The sequence below is a fragment of the Juglans microcarpa x Juglans regia genome, chromosome 2D (genome assembly GCF_004785595.1).
Source record: "Juglans microcarpa x Juglans regia isolate MS1-56 chromosome 2D, Jm3101_v1.0, whole genome shotgun sequence".
Classification (NCBI taxonomy): Eukaryota; Viridiplantae; Streptophyta; class Magnoliopsida; order Fagales; family Juglandaceae; genus Juglans; species Juglans microcarpa x Juglans regia.
In genome coordinates this window covers 33781978-33805726 of record NC_054596.1, presented here as the reverse complement: position 1 = coordinate 33805726, position 23749 = coordinate 33781978, and the positions used below count along the sequence as shown (strand labels likewise).

General features: G+C 38.2%; 1 protein-coding gene across 3 annotated transcripts in view; it reads left to right on the top strand.

Annotated features, from left to right (window-relative positions):
- The window catches only part of LOC121249885 (myosin-17-like), a 31440-nt gene extending 8309 nt beyond the window's left edge, over nt 1-23131 (top strand). Inside the window, exons 7-39 of one of the 3 annotated variants that reach the window (XM_041148723.1) lie at nt 4186-4345; nt 4455-4604; nt 4684-4820; nt 4902-5048; nt 5243-5344; nt 5417-5474; nt 5570-5671; nt 5862-5899; nt 6085-6211; nt 6300-6470; nt 7605-7736; nt 7889-7998; nt 8240-8300; nt 9390-9567; nt 10274-10479; nt 10647-10766; nt 10874-10972; nt 11094-11315; nt 17865-18004; nt 18595-18712; nt 18800-18850; nt 18940-19020; nt 19127-19297; nt 19459-19614; nt 19726-19935; nt 21232-21369; nt 21484-21554; nt 21679-21778; nt 21856-21912; nt 22014-22070; nt 22176-22256; nt 22376-22458; nt 22552-23131. In XM_041148723.1, coding sequence (XP_041004657.1) covers nt 4186-4345; nt 4455-4604; nt 4684-4820; nt 4902-5048; nt 5243-5344; nt 5417-5474; nt 5570-5671; nt 5862-5899; nt 6085-6211; nt 6300-6470; nt 7605-7736; nt 7889-7998; nt 8240-8300; nt 9390-9567; nt 10274-10479; nt 10647-10766; nt 10874-10972; nt 11094-11315; nt 17865-18004; nt 18595-18712; nt 18800-18850; nt 18940-19020; nt 19127-19297; nt 19459-19614; nt 19726-19935; nt 21232-21369; nt 21484-21554; nt 21679-21778; nt 21856-21912; nt 22014-22070; nt 22176-22256; nt 22376-22458; nt 22552-22675 — 3958 coding nt within the window. In that variant the 3' untranslated portion in view covers nt 22676-23131. The remainder of the gene's footprint in view (nt 1-4185; nt 4346-4454; nt 4605-4683; nt 4821-4901; nt 5049-5242; nt 5345-5416; nt 5475-5569; nt 5672-5861; nt 5900-6084; nt 6212-6299; nt 6471-7604; nt 7737-7888; nt 7999-8239; nt 8301-9389; nt 9568-10273; nt 10480-10646; nt 10767-10873; nt 10973-11093; nt 11316-17864; nt 18005-18594; nt 18713-18799; nt 18851-18939; nt 19021-19126; nt 19298-19458; nt 19615-19725; nt 19936-21231; nt 21370-21483; nt 21555-21678; nt 21779-21855; nt 21913-22013; nt 22071-22175; nt 22257-22375; nt 22459-22551) is intronic. The other 2 variants (XM_041148724.1, XM_041148725.1) reach the window with 2 other exon arrangements.
- The last annotated feature ends 618 nt before the right edge of the window (nt 23132-23749 follow it).

The following is a 23749-nucleotide window of genomic DNA, read 5'->3' as shown; positions in this document are numbered from 1 at the left end:
CATTCAATTCCATGGGAATATCAACAGAGGTGGCCTCTTGCAGGCCAGCTGTAGCCACCAGGTCACTAGCATACTTATGTTGATTGAGTGAAATACCAGATGGACTACGATGCACCTCAAGACAGAGAAAATAGGTGAGAGACCCAAGATCTTTCATATGAAAGGACTCTGAGAGATGAGTCTTAAGCTGACCAAGTAAAGCAAAATCGGAACCAGTAATCACAATATCATCAACATAAACCAAAAGAACAACAATACCCATGTTTGATTTCTGAAGAAATAAGGAAGTGTCCTACTTGCTCTGCTTGAATGAAAATTGTACTAAAGTGGTTCGAAATTTATTAAACCAGGCCCTCAGAGTTTGTTTGAGACCATAAAGGGATCGACGAAGCTTACACACATGCGAAGTTGAAGAAGAAAACAATCCCAGGGGTGGATTCATATAAATACGCTTTTTAAGATCCCTATGAAGAAACACATCTTTGACATCCATCTGATGTAGTGGATTGGAAGCAGTAAGAGCTAGGATAGTACGAAGAATAGTCATCTTAGCCACAGGTGCAAAGGTCTCTTCATAATTGACAAACAAGCGAAAATAGGGAGACTCCATGTGTAGAACTTGGGAAGGTAAACGATTAATCAAGTTAGTAGCAGTTTTCATAACCTCGACCCAGAACATAGATGGAACAGAGGATTCTAACAAGAGAGTATGTACCACATCCAGAAGATGACGATTTTTGCGTTCGGCTACTCCATTCTGTTGTGGAGTAGCTGGACACGATCGTTGAGGAATAATACCTTTAGACGCCAAGAAGTCCTGAAACTCATTAGACAAATATTCACTACCAGAATTTATGTGTAATGTTTTGATAGAGGCATAAAATTGATTTTCAACATGCACTAAAAACACGGTGAAAGTACGAAAAACCTCAGATTTAGAGCGAAGAAAATATACCTAAGTAAATCTGCTATGTCATCAATGAAAGTCACATAATATTTAAATTTGTCATGTGAACTAATCAGGGAAGGTCCTCACACATCACTATGGATAATATCAAAATAGTGAGAAGCTCGACTAGCATGCAAATGAAAGATGAGAGTTTTGCTTTTACCAAGCTTGCAAGAAGCACACTCAAGAGAGGAAGAACAACGTTCTTTATTACCAAGTAAACCAGAGTTTAATACATGAGATAAGATCTGAGTATTAGGATGGCCTAAACGACGATGCCACACCATACTAAGATCTGGAACATTATTACAAGCAAAGGAAAAACTATGAGAAACTGAAGAAAATGCTAGAACAGGCAAAACTAGTGGAAACAAGCGCCCCACTTTAGGTCCCTTCGTGATCGGCTTCCCCGTTACCTAGTCCTGCACAACACAATCATCACAAGAAAAATTAACAGCACAATTGTTATCAACTAACTGACCAACAAAAATAAGATTTGTGGAAAGTTGAGGAGTAAGAAACACATCAGTAAACTTAGAAGAGATATCTTCGACAGCAGCGATCGGCAAGGAACTGCCACTGGCAGTTTGAATAGCAGATCTTCCAGCATAGGGCCAAACATGGCACTAAGCGGTGGATTAGAGGCCCTCGAGTCCACATACTAGAGTTTAGTAGAATTATTACCTTGGAAATCCATTGCTGATAATGCCAAAATTAACATCTGTTGCACCATTTCGGGTGTACAGTAATTCGCTACAAGAGGTGCACGAACATAGGAATCACCTGGAAAAGAGGCATTTGCCACATAAGTTGCTGCTTGAGGTGCAATAACAGAAGTCTGAAATGCTTGAGCATGACGATTCTGGGGGCAGATATAACATTCTTTGATAATATGACCCTTCTTCTTGCAATAAGAGCTGTATTTCTTGGGACAATTGGCAACAATATGCCTATATTCTTTGTAGCAAAAACACTGCAAGTTTTTAGAATGCATAGGCGGTCCTCGTCCTTGGGTAGCATAAGCCACAGTTCCTGAACTGCTATGAGATTGCTCTAGAGTAGCTTGAGTACTCAAATGTTGTTCTTTACGAAGTAACTCACCAAAACAAACATCAAGAGAAGGAACATGAGAGAGGAGCGAACATATTCATATTTCGGGCTTAGTTTCATAAGAAACTAATCACACCGACTAGTCTTGTGAAGATGTTGAATAGTCGAAAGAGCAGCAACAGGAACATCTGTTGTAACTAGATCAATATATTAATTCCAAAGAGGCAGAAATGCCAAGTAATAGTCTTGGATGGAAAGACTGTCATGTTGAAAAGTGGCAATCGCATGCTCTAACTGAAAGCGACGAGCATCATTATCTTGATGATAGACCTTCTTTAGATAAGGCCACATGGATTGAGCAGAGCAATGAGGGCTTAAGTTGGTGACAATATAGGACTCCACTGAACCAAGAAGCCAAGACATGATCCGAGCATCAAGCACAACCTAAGAAGGAGAAGACCCAAACTCCTTGGATTTGTTAGTGTTGGATGTTTGTGCGACATCCGTGCCATCAATATGACCCCAAAGGTCTTTTCCCTTGAGGAAAAGTTCAAACTGAAATGCCCAGGTAGAGTAATTTTTGCCCGTAAACTTGACGCGCACAGGTGCAGAGTCCATGGCAAATAACATTATTCAGCAAATAAGCGGCGATCCACAAAACACTCAAAGTGCTGTACCTAGAGCCACAAAGACCAAAAAAAATTGCCGGAAAAAAATACCCAGACCAAGCCGAAATCCCACCAGACCAGAAACACCTAGACCAGTAACAGAAGCTGCCGAAAAAAAACACCCAGACCAGAAACAGAAGCTGTCGAGAAAAAGAACACCCAAACCAGAAACAGAAGCTATTGAAAAATCACCCAGAACAAAAGCAGAAGGTGCTGAAAGACTAAGAAGAGGCCAGAACACATTAAGGCAGAAACAGAAGGTGCCAAAAAACACCAAGAGCAGCACAGACCTCACCAAAACACAAGAAAGACACCTCCAAAACTGAGTAACAGAAAAAAAAAATTGAAGGAAATGATGAACTTAGCAGTCGGCTCTTGATACCATGTCAAAATAGTATGTAATGGCCGAATCAATGGCCTTGAGTGTTTTGTATATTATATATAGACTTTACAAGAATGCTATACATGGAAAGAAAATAAGTTCCCAAATGATTCTAGCCCTGATTCTAGTCCCATAGATGGAAACTATATTCTGTCAAAACCATATGCTAACCGTACAAGCATAAATAAAATAAGGAAAGCTGAAATAAGGAAAGAAGAATTATGGATAGCAAGGCTGCCCGTTGACACAACTTTCCCAAATGTTTAAACAAAAAACAAAAAATAATTCAACCTTTTCAATTCCTAAAGCAAAAATAATATTAAAAAAATTATATTCTAACAATATTTTAACTTTATAATATTTTTTATTCAACTTTTTCTCTCTCCTTTCCCAAAAACCAATCAATACTTAACTCAAACTATCTCACTACTATTTACAACCATCTTACTACTATTCATAAAAATCTCATCTCATTCTCCAAGCATCCTCTAAAAAAATTATATTTAAATAGCTTTTCAACTCTTCCCATCCACTTTCACAACTCCCAATACAAAACATATTTAAAAAAATTATTCAAATTTTCCTATCTACCTCCACAAAACTTCATAAAAAATCATCTCAAAATTTTTCAACAAAAAAAAAAAAAAAAAAAAAAAAAAAATCTGAAAAATCTCATTAACCAATTATGTCCTAATATTCTTGAGTTGCATTCTCATGTTACAACATTGGTATATAAGGAGATTGGGGAAGCTTTAGATGAAAAGCTAATGTGTTCTCCCATCAACCCTCACTTTGTCCCTAAAACATTAGTGGTTTAATAAAATGGACTGGGATCAGTTTGTTGTTCCGTTATCCTCACTGATGGTTTGCTTCAGTTCTGGCAACTTTGGATTTTTTTTGTTGACAAGTAATCGAATATTTTATTAAAAAACACCGAAGGCATAGCCCAAGGACACTGGTAGTATAAAAGAGGAACACTTAATTAGACAGACAACTCTGGATTCTTCACTGGCCATTAATGTCATTTACTATCCTAGCTCAGTTATGATACGGTTAATGTTCATGAATGTTGTTTGTATGAGTTCAACTTATGCAGTGGGGCTCATCTTTATGTCTATCCTGATGTCACAATGCAGTCGTTTTGGTAAGTTTGTTGAGATCCAGTTTGACAAGAGTGGGAGGATATCTGGGGCTGCTGTGCGAACTTACTTGCTCGAAAGGTCTCGTGTTTGCCAAATTTCAAATCCTGAAAGAAACTACCACTGCTTTTACCTTCTTTGTGCAGCACCACCTGAGGTAATTATCCTCTATTTTCTCATTGAGATGTGCCCATGTTCTCAAGGGTGCATCTAAGGCCCCTTATGCCTGTAATCACAAGCTATTGCCATTGTCTTCCTTAATTTAGGATAGAGAGAAGTATAAGTTGGGAGACCCTAAATCGTTCCATTACTTAAATCAATCCACCTGTTATGAGCTGGATGGGTTAGATGATAGAGAAGAGTATCTTGCCACCAGAAGGGCTATGGATATAGTTGGAATCGGTGAGGAAGAGCAGGTCAGTCTTCGCACTGGTTCTAAGAAATAGTTTGTGTTCTATTGCCTTCAGGTTATTTGTAATATAATTTTCTTTTCAGGAGGCAATTTTTAAGGTTGTAGCTGCAATTCTGCATCTTGGAAATATTGAATTTGCAAAGGGAGAGGAGATCGACTCTTCTGTCGTTAAAGATAAGCAATCTAGATTTCATCTTAATGTGACAGCCGAACTGCTTGAGTATGCCCTCTTAAAATCTTTTTCTTCATTTACAGTGCATTTGTGTCATTGTTTATTCAAGTCTTATACCTTGTGTGGTAGGTGTGATGCCAAGAGCTTGGAAGACGCCCTGATTAAGCGTGTAATGGTGACACCAGAAGAGGTTATTACAAGAACTCTTGATCCTGTTGCTGCCTTGGGTAGCAGGGATGCATTAGCTAAAACCATCTACTCTCGTTTGTTTGATTGGTAATAGAATTTCCTTAATGTTACCTCTTTGTGCGTGTTTTCGCATTTTTGCACAGTCCCTGCATTACATGATCTGATTATCAATAGGAATACATGACATTCACATGTCAAAGGGACAAATAAGTTTATGAGTTTTAAGTTCTGTTTGCTTGGTTTTTGGGCTGTAACAAGTTTTTTTTTATCATTATGTACAGGATTGTGGACAAAATCAACAACTCAATTGGGCAAGATCCAAACTCAAAATCCTTAATTGGAGTTCTTGATATTTATGGGTTTGAGAGTTTTAAGCAAAATAGGTAAGCAATGAAAATTAAATATCATTTGCAGTGAATCGAGCCTTACATTTAACAAGTTTCCATATTCAATAGTTTTGAGCAGTTCTGTATCAACTTTACAAATGAGAAACTGCAACAACATTTCAATCAGGTTTGGTAATACTTGGCATTGGTCATGCTCCCCATTTTGGTTAAAACTTCTAACCTCACTTACTGTAGGTTTTGTGGTAATTGGAACATTTGCAGCATGTCTTCAAAATGGAACAAGAAGAATATACGAAAGAAGAAATCAATTGGAGTTACATAGAGTTTGTCGATAACCAAGATGTTTTGGATTTGATTGAGAAGGTATTTTATTGTCGGTTGCTGCTTGTTAATTTATTTTATATCTATTTATGTGAAGAATATCATTTGCTTGATAGCTTTATATGTTTGGCATACTTCCCATTGCTGTGCATTTCTTTGTAACCAAGTTTCATCCATATCTTGTTCTTCTAGTATCATTTCCTTACAACTGAGTTGTTTGATCTTCTTACAGAAACCTGGAGGAATTATTGCACTTCTGGATGAAGCCTGGTAAGCAGCTAACTTTTTCATAGCTTCATAATTCAATGGGCCCAGATTCCTATCTGGACATGAGTTTATGATGAACGTCTCCAATTTATTATTATGAGGGTGATAACTGCACCTACTGCTAGCCATGTTTGAATAATTCAAATCCTTTATTTTCATACTCATGTTTGTTTTACTGCTTTGCACAGCATGTTTCCTAAATCCACACATGAAACATTTGCTCAGAAGTTGTACCAAACATTCAAAAACAATAAGCGGTTTATCAAGCCTAAGCTGTCTCGTACTAGTTTTACTATTTCTCACTATGCAGGAGAGGTAAATATATTTTCCCTTTTAGGCATGCTCCATTTATCTATACTCTAACTTCAATATAATATATGCTGAAAGATTAAATTTTTTCCAGGTAAATTATCTGGCTGATCTGTTCCTTGATAAAAACAAAGATTATGTGGTGGCTGAACATCAGGATCTGTTGACCGCTTCAAAGTGCTCTTTTGTGGCAAGTCTATTTCCTCCACTTCCAGAAGAATCATCAAAGTCATCCAAGTTTTCTTCCATTGGCTCTCGCTTTAAGGTATTCTACTCTTCCTGGACAACTGTATCAAGTGAATGCTTTATTTGGTGCTGGTTGACTTTATTGTTCTAAAGTTCAAATGCCTTAACGAAGATAACCTTGTAACTCAGGTCCTGTATAGAGAGTGGATGGTACCAAATTAACTAGAATAGCATAGTCAACCAATCCGAACAATTGTTCCACACTTAAAACATTCACCTTAATTAGAAATAGATATAATTTAATAATATTTTGGTATATATAATAGTGTACTTGGTTTCTCCTTTTGATATATATAATTTTTTACATATAAAAAAAAAATATATATATATATATATATTTTGGACACGTTTTGGGAAAGGGAGCCAGGGGTATGGCTGCTTCGGGGGTCAATTACCTAAAAGAGTCAATAGAATTGATGTTGGATAGTCTTGTCTCAGATGCATCTTAGAGAGAACTATAAGCAATATAGTACAGTTCTGAAACTTAGCCAACATAGAAGAGTAGGTTTGTTTGAAGTCAAAATCTATTCAATTTTGGTGGCCAAAATTTTTCAAAACCAAGAAATTATTTGAAGTGATTTATTGGATTTAATTGTTTGGATGCTCAGGTGAAGAGTTTGTTGATAGGGAATGATTACATCTGTGAAGGCTGGAATACATTATATGTCATGTTGGACAACACCATTTAGAGCATTAATAAACTTCAACTTGCGTATAAAAAAGGCAATAATATAAAAATCAACCTCGTGTCATGCTGGGTTCCTTTAAGCATAACACCTGGGATTTTTAGGCATCACACCCTAGAGAAGATGCGTCAGGAATCATGTAATGGTATTTACAACTCTACCCAGCCAATATTTAATGATTTTCACTTTAGGTATATATCCTTATTGTGGCCCTTTTAGTTCTTCCTCACCTTTTCATCACATGACATTGGGCTTGCAGCTGGGCTGTACCAAAAGATTTGTTTCAACTTTCAATCATATCCTTTTAGTTCTTAATTTGAAAAGGTGATCATGCTACCTTATAGGTAGAGATGCACTAACCTTATCAAGCAAATTTAAGTGTCTGATATGTCGGTTTCATTCTCATCTTGAATTTTTGGATATATCTCGTTTCTTAAAAATAGTGACAAGAATTCTTTAAAATGCAGTTACAACTTCAATCTTTGATGGAGACCTTGAGTTCGACGGAACCTCATTACATCAGATGTGTGAAGCCAAACAATGTCCTCAAGCCTGCTATCTTTGAGAACCTGAATGTTATCCAACAATTACGATGTGGTGTAAGAATAATCTGACCATACCTTTTGCTTTTTGTTTTTTCATTTTAAAATTTTTTATACTTATTTTATTTTTTGTGAGACCTGCGAGCATACATTTTTTTTCTAATCCTGTCCATTTAGTGAATTCCATGTGTCTTTATGATTTGTTGCAGGGTGTTCTTGAGGCAATCAGAATCAGCTGTGCTGGGTATCCTACGAGGCGAACATTTTATGAGTTTCTTCACCGCTTTGGTGTTCTTGCTCCTGAAGTTTTGGATGGAAAGTAAGCATAGATCTTTTGTTTTCGAGATTTTATGGCTACTAAGTTCCCTAATTCTGAGTAAATTCTGAGTAAATTATGAATATCTAATGGAACATACAAGTTAACAATTTGAATATCTTATGGCACATCATGTGTTTCTTTCTTTCAGGTCACTTCTTTTTATTCCTTCTTTAGATCCGTTTATTCTTGCTACAGTATGTTTTTGTTTTTCAAATAACTGTCATCACTTTTTCATGAACAGCTATGACGAGAAAGTTGCATGTCAGATGATTATGGATAAAAAAGGATTGAAAGGTTATCAGGTAATTCACGTACCCCTTGGTGACTTATCTCGATGTTGCTACTTGGTTGTAATGGGGTCAGGTTGGAGCAGGACTCCATTCACTGCATAGGTACAACTTCTTATCCCTGTTCGGATGCATCAGGACAAGGTTGGATTAGGATAAGCTTAAAACTTGGGTTAGATGGAGCCGATTCCCACCTGAGTATTTGATTTTGTTCCAATATCTTGTCACTAATATCTGATTGCCTTTTCCTCACTCACTTGCATTGCCAAAATCCTACAGAAATCACAAATAGAGAAGCGACAGATAGAGGATACCTTGCAGCAATTTATCATATTCCATTTTCTGTCCTTAAAGTTCCCTATTATTATGTGACTTCCCTTCATTCTAAGAAGTGTACGGAACGTTCCAAAAGTCTTTCGAAATTCTTCTGGAGAGATGTGATTACAATTTGTCTATACCAACAGTGGGTTCCAACATGGGTTGAAAATACCTAAAATCTGTCCTTAAAACTGATGCTGGTAGGGACGTATAGACCATCCTTCTGTGACTGTCAGCCTTGTGTTCCTGCCTTAATAGGGGGCTTTCCTGCCTTAATAGGGGGCTGCTCAGGGTGGGCTGCCTCAGTCACCTAGCCCATTGTCTAGGAATCTTGTTGTGATTTGTAAATGTCTTTTCAAAGCTAAGCACATTTTAGAGTTGTATATTGAGATTTCAAAATGGTTCTATTTTTCACACACAAGCCTAGTTATTTATCAATACCCTTCATTCTAGAAGTAAAAGTTCCAAAAGTTTTGTGAAGTTCTGCTGGCGAGATGGGATTAAAATTTGTCTATACGAACAGAGGTTTCCAACATGGGTTGAACAAAACCAAAACCTGTCCTTATGCTGATGCTGGTAGGGATAAATGTGGGTTCCACATTTTAATGTTGTCTATACCAGCAGTGGGTTCGACATTTCCTAAAATTTTATATTGAGGTTTCTAAATGGTTGTTCTATTTTATTTATACATGCTTAGTTATTTATCAATATTTCGGGAATGTGTGTGAGGCATTTTCTCCATCTGTGTGTTTCTAATGCCATGCTTTGTTCAACATGGCTTTGCAGATTGGCAAGACAAAAGTTTTCTTGCGAGCTGGTCAGATGGCTGAGTTGGATGCAAGAAGAGCAGAGGTGCTTGGAAATGCGGCTAGAATCATTCAAAGACAAAGTCGTACATATATTGCACGGAGGGAGTTCCTCGAAATACGTAAAGCTGCGATTCAATTGCAGTCATGTTTGCGAGGTATCTTAAAGTTGTCTTTGTATCAATGCTGCTTAGTACATTGATTCCCAACATCTGGTAACAATTTATTTTGAGAGATTTGAATTCACATGGTATTTTTGTTTAGTTGTTGTTTCTTTGATTTTGTTCGTTTGCAATTTAGATTAGTATGGAAGTTCTACGAAACTCTATACCTTGCCCTTTCTTATGATTCCACATGTCTAATCATCAGATTTTTAAAACACTTTTACAATGAGAACCTCCTCTAGAACTACTTTTAAAGGAAAAAGAAAAAAGATAACCACCTCCATAATTTACCTTTTCAAACTTAACTAACCAAGCTCAAAGCTAACTGAGCAAATCTTCAGCTCAAGGCATGTGTGTTTGTGTGCAGGTTAGCTGCATGTGTGAGTTGGGGGAGGGGTGGTTCAATAATATGGGATGTGATACTCATTAAAAAAGAAGGGATGTAGAAGCATATAATTATTTAATAATGCATAAAGCTTATGTAGGTTTTTATAGCTTAAAGCTTGTACAGTTCTTATGACATTATTTTAACCAATATGCTGGACATAGTCATGTTGGCTTATTTTCTAAATAGGTTACTAAAATAGCATTTGTGGCAAGGAGACTGCACTGTACATATTAGTATTCTATTTGCTGCCTCTTTTAGCCTATAAATCCAGATTCATATTATAAAAAGTCCATTGTTCTTGATTATTATCAGGTATATTGGCTCGGAAACTCTATGAGCAATTACGTCGAGAAGCAGCAGCTTTGATGATGCAGAAGAATTTCCGAAGATACATTGTCAGAAAATCTTACTTAAAAGTTCGGTTGTCTGCAATCACATTGCAAACAGGGTTAAGGGCAATGACTGCTCGCAATGAATTCAGATTCAGAAAACAAACTAAGGCTGCAATTATTGTCCAGGTCATATATCACATATCTCTAAATATATTCTCTTAGAATATGGAAACGGAGATCTTGCAACTGTTGTATGCATGCTGCAAAACCGAGCTCTACTTAGCACTTGATTTTGGTTGAAACTTGTGAAAGAATTTAATATTGAATGAATGAGTTTTTTGGATGGATTTCAGGCTCATTTGCGTGGCCACATAGCATATTCTTATTATAAGAATCTCCAGAAGGCCGCACTAGTTACTCAGTGTGGTTGGAGGCGAAGGGTTGCACGGAGAGAGCTCAGGAAGCTCAAAATGGTATCATATTCCTTAATCTTGTTTTTTTCCTGCAGTAAGATGCAGTGTGTCAGACATTGTGTCGGAGGAATAATTCATGTGGTGACTATTGGTGTAAATCCATACAGGCTGCAAGAGAAACTGGTGCCCTTAAAGAAGCAAAAGACAAACTAGAAAAGCGTGTGGAAGAACTAACATGGCGTTTGCAGCTTGAGAAGAGATTAAGGGTAACTTCATTTTCTTTTATATTGTACTTCAACATCAAGTAAGCTATGATGTGGATTAGTGAGACTATACCAGCCACAATTGACTTGCACTCTAATTTAATTACATGTTGAATTGTATCAGACTGATTTGGAAGAGGAAAAAGTCCAGGAAATTGCAAAATTACAGGATGCTTTGCATTCAATGCAAAAACAAGTAGAAGAAGCAAATGCAAGGGTTATCCAAGAACGAGAAGCTAGTCGGAAAGCTCTTGAAGAAGCTCCTCCAGTCGTTAAGGAGACTCCTGTTATAATCCAAGATATGGAAAAGATTGATCATTTAACTGCTGAGGTGGAGAGTTTAAAGGTACGCAATCTAGCTTGGATGATAATGATTGTATGCATTAGGTTTTCTCCCATGAGTTATTTGGATGTGTGATTAGTGTTTTCTCCCATGAATTCTTAACTGCTGTGGTGTTGATATACATACAATCTTTTGAAGCTAGTTCATGTTCAATTGTACTTCTAATTTACACGCCACGATAGACTTGCATTCTAATTTAATTACATGTTGAATTACATTATAATAGCTAGTGATATGAAACTTCATTATTGCATATACACGTGGATTTCTTCTGTTCTTTGGCTTAATATGAATTGATAAAGCTGTATGTACCACATGCTTGAGTTATTTGAATTGAAGTGAGAATTGCTAAATTCGCATTAGTCTTAGGGCTCAATTGGACACTTGGAGTATCTCAGAATTTTGTGAATACTAGTGAAATGGTTTTTGAATAGTTTGAGTTAAGATGTTTTATTTGATTTTGGGAAAGCAGAGAGAAAAAGTTGAATAAAAATATTATAAAGTTAAAAAATTGTTTGAATATAATTTTTTTAATATAATTTTTGTTTTGAAGTTTGAAAAAGTTGTATTCATTTTTTTTGTTTTGTTTTGAAGTTTCTAAAGGTTGTAATGATTAGGTAATGATTAGATGAAAAAGTTGAAGATTTTGAAACTGAAAAGTATTTTGCGTTTGAGTTATGTTTGGGAAGGAAATTGTGAGAGGTTTTAAAAATTTCTCTTATATCATTTACCAAACGTACTTGGATTCAATTTGGTTCAGGTAGTAAAAGGGTCATCGGGTTTTGCATCAGGTTTCTCTCTCCTAAAATTTTTCTCTCCGTACACATGAACTTTTTTCGTTTTCGCATTGCATGCTGTAACGGTGTTAGAGGAGAGCATGAAAGGAGGAAGAAAGGAGGTGTATTCAGCATTTAGAGAAGGATATTGTACTTTTATTGCTCAGCGTTGCTCAAATCGTAGAGGGAGATATTTTGAGGTTGCTGAGTATAACTAGGGGGGAGAAGGAATGTCTTATGCATTCCAGAAGGTGAGAATGGTTGGGGGTGGAGGAAGATGTGGGAGGTGCTGTTAGAGCCGAGAAAGGAGTTTCCTGGTGGAGGTCAGTTGAGTGTTGTCAAGGGGGCAATGAGGCACCAAACAAGGTCGTATAAGGAGGCGCTCTTTACGACGATGCCGAATGTGATGAGGAAAGGTGATAGTGGTGTGAGGGGCTCTATCAGGGGACATGGGCGTCGCGAAGCTCCGTCGAAGCTGTATGGTGTGTTGAGCCACTCCCATAGCAGAAGTTCTATGGCTTGTCAGGAGGCATGGGAGGTCCGTAGGATGCTGTTGGAGGTGCAGGGGCAGTTACAACTTCTGCAGAAGGATATGGTTGAAATACTTGAGGTTGTCGGTTTGTATAAGGTAAGGTACGAAAAGGGGGATTTAAGAGGAAAACAAAAGGCAATGGGAGATGGGCTTAGAAAAACCCAGAGTGAGGCCCAACAGAAAGTTAAAGTGGGTAACGGATAGGCTGTTTGGCGTCAAATGGGTGGGCCTACTTGGACTAAGGCTAGGCAGAAGGCTTCGACAAGCTCAGGCCCTTGTGATGGGGCTGGGCCGTCTAAGCCCAGGACCCATTGTGATGGGCCTAGGATCGGGGCGAGTTTTTTTCAGCCCATGGTAGTTTCACGCTGCAACGAGAGCCCTAACCCAGTGTGCCCATTGAGTTACACTATCTCGGCTTCGTGCCGGAAAGCTTGCCAACGGTGGAGGATCAGGTGGAGGTTGCACAGACGTTGTCAACGGAGGGGATGAAGGTCGCCAACGATGGTCCGCTGGTGTACTGTGCGCAAAAGGCGTTGGTGGAGTTCAGAACGAGTTTTTCTCCCCCAAAGGAAAAGCTCAGACGTCGCCGATGATTGGAGGAGACGCGGGTTTGGCTCCGGCGAACCTGTCTGTCAAATTGTATGAGGATTTCGAGTTGGCTGAGGAGGATGAAGATTCGGTCGACCTTATGCATTCGGTGGAGGATGAATTTTTTCTCCCTGAGGCTTGCGATCAGGTGGGGGCTTGGATGGGATTTCAGTGGGTGAAGAGTTTCAGAATTTTCAGTTTAATAGGAGGGGGATCCAACATTATGTGGGGATTGATTGTGAAGGGTATGAAGAGCAGTTCATAGTGTTGTTAACTGCTATGGAAACTGGTCATCAACAAAAAAGGAAGGGGGACTCGAAGAAAATTCGAGAGCTTAAAAAATTGGCGTGGTAGATGAATTCGGAGGGGAGCTCCAATAGGAGTAGGGTAAAAGGGAAAGGGCTGGCTGTTCCTAAATGAAGCCTAAGATTGTGTCTTGGAATGTGCGTGGGCTCAACGAGGTAGATAAGTGCCACCGGGTTCGGCACTTGCTTCGTGAGTGGAAAGCGGACATTGTTTGTTTACAGGAGACGAAGCTGAAATTGATAAATAGGAAGACTGTGTGAAGTTTATGGAACGGTATTCATGTGGATTGGATATACTTGGCCTCTTTAGGGGCATCGGAAGGAATTGTGGTGATGTGGGATAGGCGGGTGGTGGAGAAAGTGGAGGAATATATAGGGAGATATATGATAGCGTACTCTTTTAAAAGTGTGTTCGATGATTTCTTATGGGCTTTTGCAGGTGTGTATAGACCAAATTTAGACATTGACAGAAGATTATTGTAGGATGAACTAGTAGGGGTACATAGTTGGTGGGATCTTCCATGGTGTATTGGGGGTGATTTCAATGTTGTGAGATTCCAAAGTCAAAGCTTCGGAAGAAGAAGATTGAGGCCTACAAGTGTGGAGTTCTTAGAGTGTATCTTTGACTTGAATTTGATAGACCTTCCTCTCGCAGGGGGCCCAGCCACATGGTCAAATAACCAGACTTGGTCTCGCTTGGATCGCTTTTTAGTTTCACCTGAGTGAGCAAGTCGTTTTCCGGAAGTATGGCAAAAGCATTTGGTATGCTTAAAGTCAGATTATTGGCCTATTTTGCTGGATTGCAGAGACATTCATAGTGGTAGACGATACTTTAAGTTCGAGAATACGTTTTTGAAATCAGAAGGTTTTGTGGATAGGTTTAAACAATGGTGGATTTCTTATCAATTCAATGGTACAACCTAGTTTCATTTTTGCGAACAAACTGAAAGCCTTAAAGAGAGACCTGAAGGAGTGGAATAAATAGTCTTTTGGAAATGTAAGGGAGAACAAAAAGATCAAGTGGATGGAAATTCAGGAATTAGAAAGACTCCAAGAAGGGAGGCCACTTTCTGAGGAGGAGCAATCACAAAGAACTGTGCTGGTCGTAGATCTTGAGAGGATTATTTTACAAGAAGAAATATCTTGGTGACAAAAGTCAAGAGCACTATGGTTAAGGGAAGGGGATCTGAGTACGAAGTTCTTCCATCGAATTGCAAACTCGCAAAGAAGAAACAATAACATTGAGGTACTGAAAATTGAAGGGGTGGAGTCTAGGGAAGATGAGGTTATTAAAGATCATGTTGTTGATTTCTTTGAGAAGCTCCTTACTGAGCAGGTGGGGTGGAGGCCTACTCTTGATGGGTTGGTATTTGACCCTATTGAGATGGGGGATGTAGCTAGGATGGAGAGGGCTTTTGAGGAGAAAGATGTGTATGATGTAGTTAGGAATATGGTAAAAGATAAGGCTCCCGGACCTGATCGTTTCTCTATGGACTTTTTCCAAAAATGTTGGGAGATGATAAAAGATCTTTTGAAGGTGTTTCAGGAGTTGCACTCGGTTGGAAAATTTGAGAAAAGTCTTAACACCACTTTCCTTGCATTAATACCTAAAAAGGTGGGGGCGAGTGAGATTATGGATTATCTGCCTATTCGCTTAGTGAATGGAGTCTACAAGATTATTTCTAAAGTACTCGCTAATCGGTTAAGTGTGGTGTTGGGGAAGATTGTAACTAAGCCCCAAAATGCATTTGTAAAGGGTAGACAGATTCTTGATGCGGTTCTAATTGCCATTGAATGTCTGGACAATAGATTGAAGGCTGGGACTTCAGGGATTATGTGCAAGTTAGATGTAGAAAAGGCGTATGATCATGTTAATTGGGATTTTCTTCTATATCTACTTGGTAGATGTGGTTTTGGGGAGAGGTGAAGGTCCTGGATTGGCTGGTGTATTTCCACGGCAAGATTCTTTGTCTTGATCAATGGCAGCCCAGAGGGTTATTTTTCGAGTTCTCGTGGTTTGAGACAAGGGGATCCGTTATCTCCTTTACTTTTTGTTATTGTTATGGAGACACTAAGCATGATGATCTCAGCTTTGTTGGCTAATGGTTTTGTAAGTGGTTTTCAGGTTGGATCTTCGAGTAGGGGTTTTACTACTATTTCTCATTTGTTGTTTGCAGATGATACGCTTATTATGTGTGAGGCCAATCCAGACCAGTTGTGTGCTGTGAAGGCGCTGCTTCTTTGTTTTGAAGTTGTGTCTGGCTTAAAAGTGAACTATGATAAATCCGAGTTGGTGCCGATTGGGGGAGTCTAGAATGTCTGAGAGTTGGCTGGGATTTTGGGTTGTAAGATAGCGTCTCTTCCTATGATGTACCTGGGACTCCCGTGGGGTATCAATTCGAGGACGTGCTCGATTTGGGATACGGTGATTGAAAAAATAAAGAGGAGATTGGCAGGTTGGAAGAGAATGTACTTGTCGAAAGGGGGCCGGATTACGTTGATCAAGAGTACACTTTCTAATCTACCTACCTATTTCTTATCCTTATTCCCTATATCGGCCAGTGTGGCCGGTATAGCTTGAGAAGCTACAGAGAGATTTCCTGTGGGGTGGATTAGGAGAGGAATTTAAATTTCATTTAGTTAAGTGGGAGATGGTTTACTGTCCCATCTCTAGTGGCGGGTTGGGTATTAGAAATTTGAGATTGTTTAATCGGGCGTTACTTGGAAAATAGTTGTGGTGATATACTAAAGAACCGGAAGCCTTATGGAAAGTAGTGATCGAGAACAAATATGGTGGTTTAAGGGAGGGTTGGTGTACTAGAGAAGTTAGAGGCACCTATGGAGTGGGGCTATGGAAACATATAAGAAGAGGGTGGGAGGCCTCTTCCATCATCATACTTGGTTTCAATTGGGTACAGAATCCAGGATCAGATTTTGGAAGGATGCTTGGTGTGGCAACAATGCTCTACAAAGATGCCACAGTGGCGGAGGTTATGAGAATCTTGGGTGGGAGTACACACTGGAATATCAATTTCATTCGGGCGGCGCAAGACTGGGAGGTGGAGAGTTTTGTAGATTTGTATAGTCTGTTGTACTCTGGTCATCCGAATATCCAGCATGAAGATGGTTTGTGGTGGACTCCTGCAGGGAGAGGGGTATTCACAGTTTGTTCCTTTTATAAGGTTCTCACACAAGAACCTGAGACAGTTTCCTTGGAAAAGGCTTTGGAAGAACAAGGCTCCACCCAAAGCCTCTTTCTGTGTGGACAGCTTCCTTAGGTAAGATTCTCACTACGGATAATATGAGAAAGAGGAAGATAATCGTTACAGACTAGTGCTGCATGTGTAAAAGTGGGGGTGAGTCGGTGAATCATCTACTTTTACATTGTGAGGTTGCTAGGTCTCTCTGTCACGAGGTGTTTAAAAGAATGGATCTAGCGTGGGTGATGCAAGAATCTGTGGTGGAAATGTTGGCTTGTTGGATCTCCATTCGAGGTGTGCAACAGATCAAAGTGGTTTGGAAAATGATTCCGATTTGTATCATGTGGTGCTTGTGGTAGGAACTCAATGAGTGGACATTTGAAGACAGAGAGATCTATGGCGGAGCTTAAAGTTTTCTTTTTTAGGACTCTTTGTACTTGGGCAATTGCTGTGGACTTTAATGGCATGAACTTTCATGATTTCTTAGTTTCTAATGTGCTTACGTAGATAGGGCATAATGACTTTTGTATTTGGCAGTTGTTGCCCATTCTTGAATTAATAATACTTGTTTACTTATAAAAAAAATTGAATCTCATGTCATCATCTCATTATGCTAATTAGAATGATTAATTACGAGTGACTTAGTGTATTGCCCCAAGGAAAGCCAAAGCCACATCTAGGCCCATACTCCATAAATGCTAGTCAATATTATAATTAGAGCCTTTTGGAATCATTATAAAGGACTTGAACTTCTCCCTCACAAGCAATGTGTAATCTCATTCACTACCTTACACACACAATCACACAATCCGGGGAATTACAATCTCTCCCCTAAAATCCCTGATGTCCTCATTGGGCCAAGTCCATCATAGATGGCACAGTTCTAGTCCTACACTTCTGGTTGGAATTGACGCCGATACCATTTGTAACAATCTAAGGTAGGTCCGAGCCACATCTAGGCCCATACTCCAAAAAGATTAGTGAATGTTCCAATTGGATCCCTTTGGAATTATTATAAAGGACTTAAACTTCTCCCCTCCAAGCAATATGGAATGTTATGCACCATCTTCCCATCACACAATCTAGGGTATTAAACTTAGAGAGAGAAATTTGGAGGTTCGCTACCTAAATGAATCTTTCTCACTATGCAGGCTTTGCTACTATCTGAAAGGCAGACAGCAGAGGAAGCCAGGAAAGCTCGCACAGATTCTGAGGCTAGAAATGCAGAGCTGTCCAAAAAACTTGAAGATGCAGAACAAAAGGTGGATCAGCTTCAGGAATCTGTGCAGAGGTTTGTAAACACTAGTGAAACTTGTGCAGTTGTCAACTATTATTCTCAAACTTAGTGCAATTGTCAACTATTATTCTCAAGTGATGCAGACAATGAGCTGCATGTCTGGTTGACTGAATCCACCCTTCTTTGCAGTATGTTTAGTTGATTCAGCTGCATTAACGTGGCCGTAATAGTCCGGCCCTGTTGTCTAGTTAAACAACATGAGAGAGAGAGAGAGGGGAGGGAGGGAGGGAGAGAGAGAGAGAGAGAGAGAGGAGAGAGAGAGAGAGGGGGGGAGAGAGAGAGAGATCAACCTAGTGGTGACACTGAAATGTATCTGCAAGTTCACACTTTGCTCATTGATTAATGTGTTTCTCAGTTTTCCTTATTTCGTAAGGAATTCTACTCCAACTTGTCTATCAATTGTTTTTAAGTCAGGCTCCCCATCCTCTCACCTCTGATCTAGAAATGTGCACTTCTCTGTTTGTGTTAATGTATGCATGCAGGAGCATATTGGTCTAAATCTCTCTCTCTCTCTCTCTACGTAAACATTTTTAATGCCTAAAACCTTAAAATGTCTGTGAAGTTGATATATCCATTTGATTCAGGTTAGAAGACAAGCTATCCAATTTAGAGTCCGAGAATCAAGTACTTCGACAGCAGGCACTGACCTTGTCACCAACTGGCAAACCTTTGTCTACGAGACCAAAGACTATGATTATTCAGGTATAGTGGAATTGTCATTTCTTTTACAATTTCTTTGCATGTAATATACAAATCTGTAGAAATGTGTTTATTTCTTGAATTTTACAGAGAACACCAGAGAATGGGAATGTTCTAAATGGAGAAGCCAAGGTTGCATCAGTGAGAGATCATTCCTTTTAATATTTAAGTCTTTAAGAAACTCGTGGGGATGGAAGAGCAGTCAATTCTGATTCTGTATTTTGTTTCAGGATATGACTCATGCTGTCTCAAATGCACGCGGGCCTGAATCAGAGGAGAAACCACAGAAATCTCTTAATGAGAAGCAACAGGTGACATACGTGAAACAGTCTGCTCCTCAAAAGCATACATAAAAATTTCTTGGTATTCTATTTTCCTTCTTTAACTGGTTTCTTGCACTCTGCTTTTCTGACGCAGGATAACCAGGACCTTCTGATTAAATGCATATCTCAAGATTTGGGATTTTCTGGGGGCAAACCAGTTGCTGCTTGTGTCATATACAAATGCCTTCTTCACTGGAGGTCATTTGAAGTTGACAGAACTAGTGTTTTTGATCGTATCATTCAAACAATAGCTTCAGCCCTGGAGGTAGGTTGCGGTTTTATCGTTTTTGAAATGTATGCATATGTCAATTTACCCTACCTTTGAGTTTCAGCTCTTATCTGCCTTTGCATTTTGAGTAATATTTTCTTTTTTCTTCTGACATATCATTTGAAGTTATTAATGCTGGTGTGTTTTGCGTATTGAAGGTCCCAGATAATAATGATGTATTAGCTTATTGGTTATCTAATACATCAACTTTATTGTTTCTGCTCCAACACACGCTCAAAGCAAGTGGAGCAGCTAGTTTGACTCCACAGCGGCGGAGAACTGCAACAGCTTCTCTTTTTGGAAGGGTGTCTCAAGTATGAAACATTCATGTAACCTCGTACATGTAGTTTCTTCTGGGGTTTTTTTGTTATTTTTATTTCTTATTCTTCTTCTTTTATTTCCTTTTTCCTTCATGTGAATTCTAGGGGTTACGGTCATCTCCTCAAAGTGCAGGGCTCTCATCATTTCTTAGTGGTCGAGGGCTTGGTAGACTTGATGACTTGCGGCAAGTTGAGGCGAAGTATCCGGCATTATTGTTTAAGCAGCAGCTTACTGCCTTCCTTGAGAAGATTTATGGAATGATAAGGGACAATCTAAAGAAAGAGATCTCTCCATTACTTGGATTATGTATCCAGGTAGTTCTAAAAGCTCTTTTTTGTTTATACTACCATTGATATCACTATTTTTCAATATATATATATATATATTATATTTTTTACCCCAAGGGGTGGCGTAGTGGTCTGTGGCAAGCTGTATAAACTCAAAAGTCTTTGGTTCAAAACTCTTGGGGCCATCAGAGTAGGGAAGCTTTCCCTTGAATTACTCGGTGCACTTGCGGAAAATTTTTTGCCAAGAGCTTGTGCACCATTGAGATTAGTTGGAACATTGTCTCGGACACCTGGTGGCAATCATATATATTACTTCTGATAGACTGTAAAAGAAACTGCAATTGAAGATAGTAAAACAGATTTTTTTTTATAACTGTAATACAGATGATTGAAGCAGCCTAATGATTGCTTGTTATAATAATCTTGCAATTGTATAGCAGTAGAGGTTTTTTATTTTTATTTTTCAAAAGTGATGGTTTAGCTTAAAGGAAACTCATGGCATCCTCAGTGTCACAAGGAAAATCAGTTTTTTACCCTTGTGACACAAAATCACTCACACCAATCTGTAACATATATCATTTTTGGAGCCTGAGCTTTGCTCATATTGAGCCATGATATCTAATTTACTCTATATATTTAGATATTTAGGTTTTGAAAAAGTTTTGAAGATGAGAGGTTTCCACCATTTCATGATTACTTATTCAATAAAGAAAAACAGACTCTTCATCTTATTGTAGTTATTGATTCTCCATTAGTTATCCCTTTGGCTTCCCCACCACTTACCTCTTCTACTATTTTATTATTACTACTTTTTCACTAAAAAGAAAAAGACTATTCATTTTATTGTGGTATTGACTCTCCATTACTCACCTTTTTGGCTTCCTCACTACTTAATTATTCTACTTGTAACTCTGTATTTTATCCAGTTAATTTTGATGTTTGGTGAGAGACATTCAAATTGTTTTTCTCATTCAGTAAACTATTTTTCAATATATATGACTCCAAAGCCCAAATACTAATTCTGGTGTGCCATTTTCAAATTTCCTGTTTTTTAATGAAAATAAGATTATAAGAATGTTCTTGCATTTTAGACTCTTTGAGACAGATTTTGGACAATTGATGCATGATTGTCGGGTAATTATCTACTATTGGTAACTTGAATTTCCCAATACACAGCATTCATTATAGGGGAAGATGCATAAAAAGTTTATGGGTGCCATTATCTGTTTTGATATGTGTTGATCCCACTTAAGAAAGGGAAGTGGCAAGTAGGATAGGAGCAAAAATGTCTCTGTTTTAATATGTTTGTAAAATATTATGCAGGCACCCAGGACATCACGGATAAGTTTAGTGAAAGGGCGATCCCAAGCTAACGCTGTTGCTCAGCAAGCTTTAATTGCACATTGGCAGAGCATTGTTAAAAGCTTAAACAACTTTTTGCAGTTGATGAAAGCAAACTATGTGAGACCTTTGGTTTCACAAATATCTACAATTTTTTTTTTTTATAAATACAAATTTCTACAATTGTGTTTTTGTTGGAACAATATTATTCTCTAATATGGTCTGGCTTTACAGGTGCCCCCATTCTTAGTCCGTAAAGTGTTCACTCAGATATTCTCTTTCATCAATGTTCAGCTATTCAACAGGTAGATGCACCCATCACTCTCCTCTTTGCTTCTCTACTATTGCATTTACTCTTCGTTTATTATATATTGCAGTCATGGGATATCTGTAATTCCCATAAAACTCAAAATTTACTTGCTGCTGCAGTCTTCTTCTGCGGCGTGAGTGTTGTTCATTCAGTAATGGGGAGTATGTAAAAGCGGGTCTGGCTGAACTAGAACAGTGGTGTTACGGGGCTACTGAGGAAGTGAGAATTATTCAAATTGTGTAACCTTTATTTCCTGCATTTTTTTTTTATATCTTACCTGGAATCCTCGTGTACAGTATGCAGGCTCAGCTTGGGATGAACTGAAGCATATTAGGCAGGCTGTTGGATTCCTAGTAAGATTCATTTGTACAAGCCTTCAGGCGAAATAACTCAGCCATCTCATTATTTTATATTGCCTTACGAGCTCTTTTCTTTCAATTTCTTAACAATTCAGGTTATACATCAAAAGCCGAAGAAGACTTTGAATGAAATAACCAAGGAGCTTTGTCCTGTTAGTGCCTCTTTTCACGTAGATTACTTAGTAGTATGCTTTTATTTGTATTTTTTTTCCCTTTTTGTTATTGTTATCGAGTTTGCTTCTTGTTTGCTTCTTCAGGTGCTCAGCATACAACAGTTATACAGGATCAGTACAATGTATTGGGATGACAAATATGGCACACATAGTGTGTCTGCTGATGTAAGTCGAGTTTGATTAGCACTGGACATTTGTTAATCCATCATTGCCTTGGTGTGACAGAAAGTTCTGTTCATATCCAGATATGAATATGTCATGCAAAAATTTCTTTAATCTTTCAGGTTATTTCGAGCATGAGAGTTATGATGACGGAGGACTCTAGCAATGCCGTTAGTAGTTCCTTCCTATTAGATGATGACTCAAGGTACTGTTTTTACATTACACTCCGTTTCCATCGATTTCTTTCTCCATTCGTATATGCAACCTTTTGCCTTTACATTTTATACTTTCAATGTAGTATCCCGTTCTCTGTGGATGACATCTCCAAGTCAATGCAACAAGTAGATATAGCAGACATCGATCCTCCTCCCTTAATTCGTGAAAACTCGGGATTTGGGTTTTTACTTTCACGTGCAGAGTGATGATCATAATCATGATTTCGGATGTCTGCCCGTGGGATCTACACGTCAATGATGTGCTAAAACCTGTGCATATAATCTTCTTTTTCTGTTGTTGTTCATGTGTATAGTACATAGTCCATCAAGCCTAGGCGGGTTTCTTGGTTTGACGTCTGGGTCAATTCATTTTCGCCCCTCCGGTTATATCAACATGAGGGGGGGTATTTGTTAAGAAGCCATTATCACGTTTTAATGTGATAATGTGCAGTTATATGTGGGGCATTGGTGTCCCTGTAGCCATTGTCATGCAGGCAGTGGTTGTTTTTGTTTAATGCTTCCATTATTATTCTTGTTGGGTTCTCCAGTTCTTGTAGTGGGGTTTGTTTTGTAATTAGCAACTGCAAAATGCATGTCATAGGTCATCATTTGTTGTATTTGAAAGCAAATAGAATATAATATCCAATAGACTAATATTTTGTTTTATGATGCATTATTCTTTTTTGGTTTTTGAAATAATGAAATAGAATCTCTCAGGGCTTGAATTTTTCTGAATTTTTTTTTTTAAACAGGTAAATAAAGAAGAGACAAGGTGGATATAGCTCCCTGTTAAAATTTTCTTAATTCATTTCAATTCATCTCATCTAATCATTACAATATTTTTTAATTTTTTATACAAAATATAATAAATAATATAATTTTTTTAATATTTTTTTTACTTAATGGTTAAGTAAGTTATTATTAGTGTATTTATATATATATATATATTTTTTTTTTATTTTTTAAAAATACTTAATGGGTAAAGAAAAATACAATTTGTACTGGGCGCATTACCCAAACTTGGGTGGCATCGACGCTATGGGTAATAATACTGGCTGGCTGATATACGATCCTTACACATGGCACAAGATTATTGATAGACTGAGTGGAGAAGCAGACATTCATACAGGAGGAGATTTTAGATATGGATAAGGATATTGCGCGCTTCAAAGAGCAAATTCAAAACCCACATTTTCCCAATGCGGTTAATGGCCATTCAATTCAATGATCATACAATCTGTCTTTACTTGGCTCTTCAAACGCAAAAGTTCACACAATCTG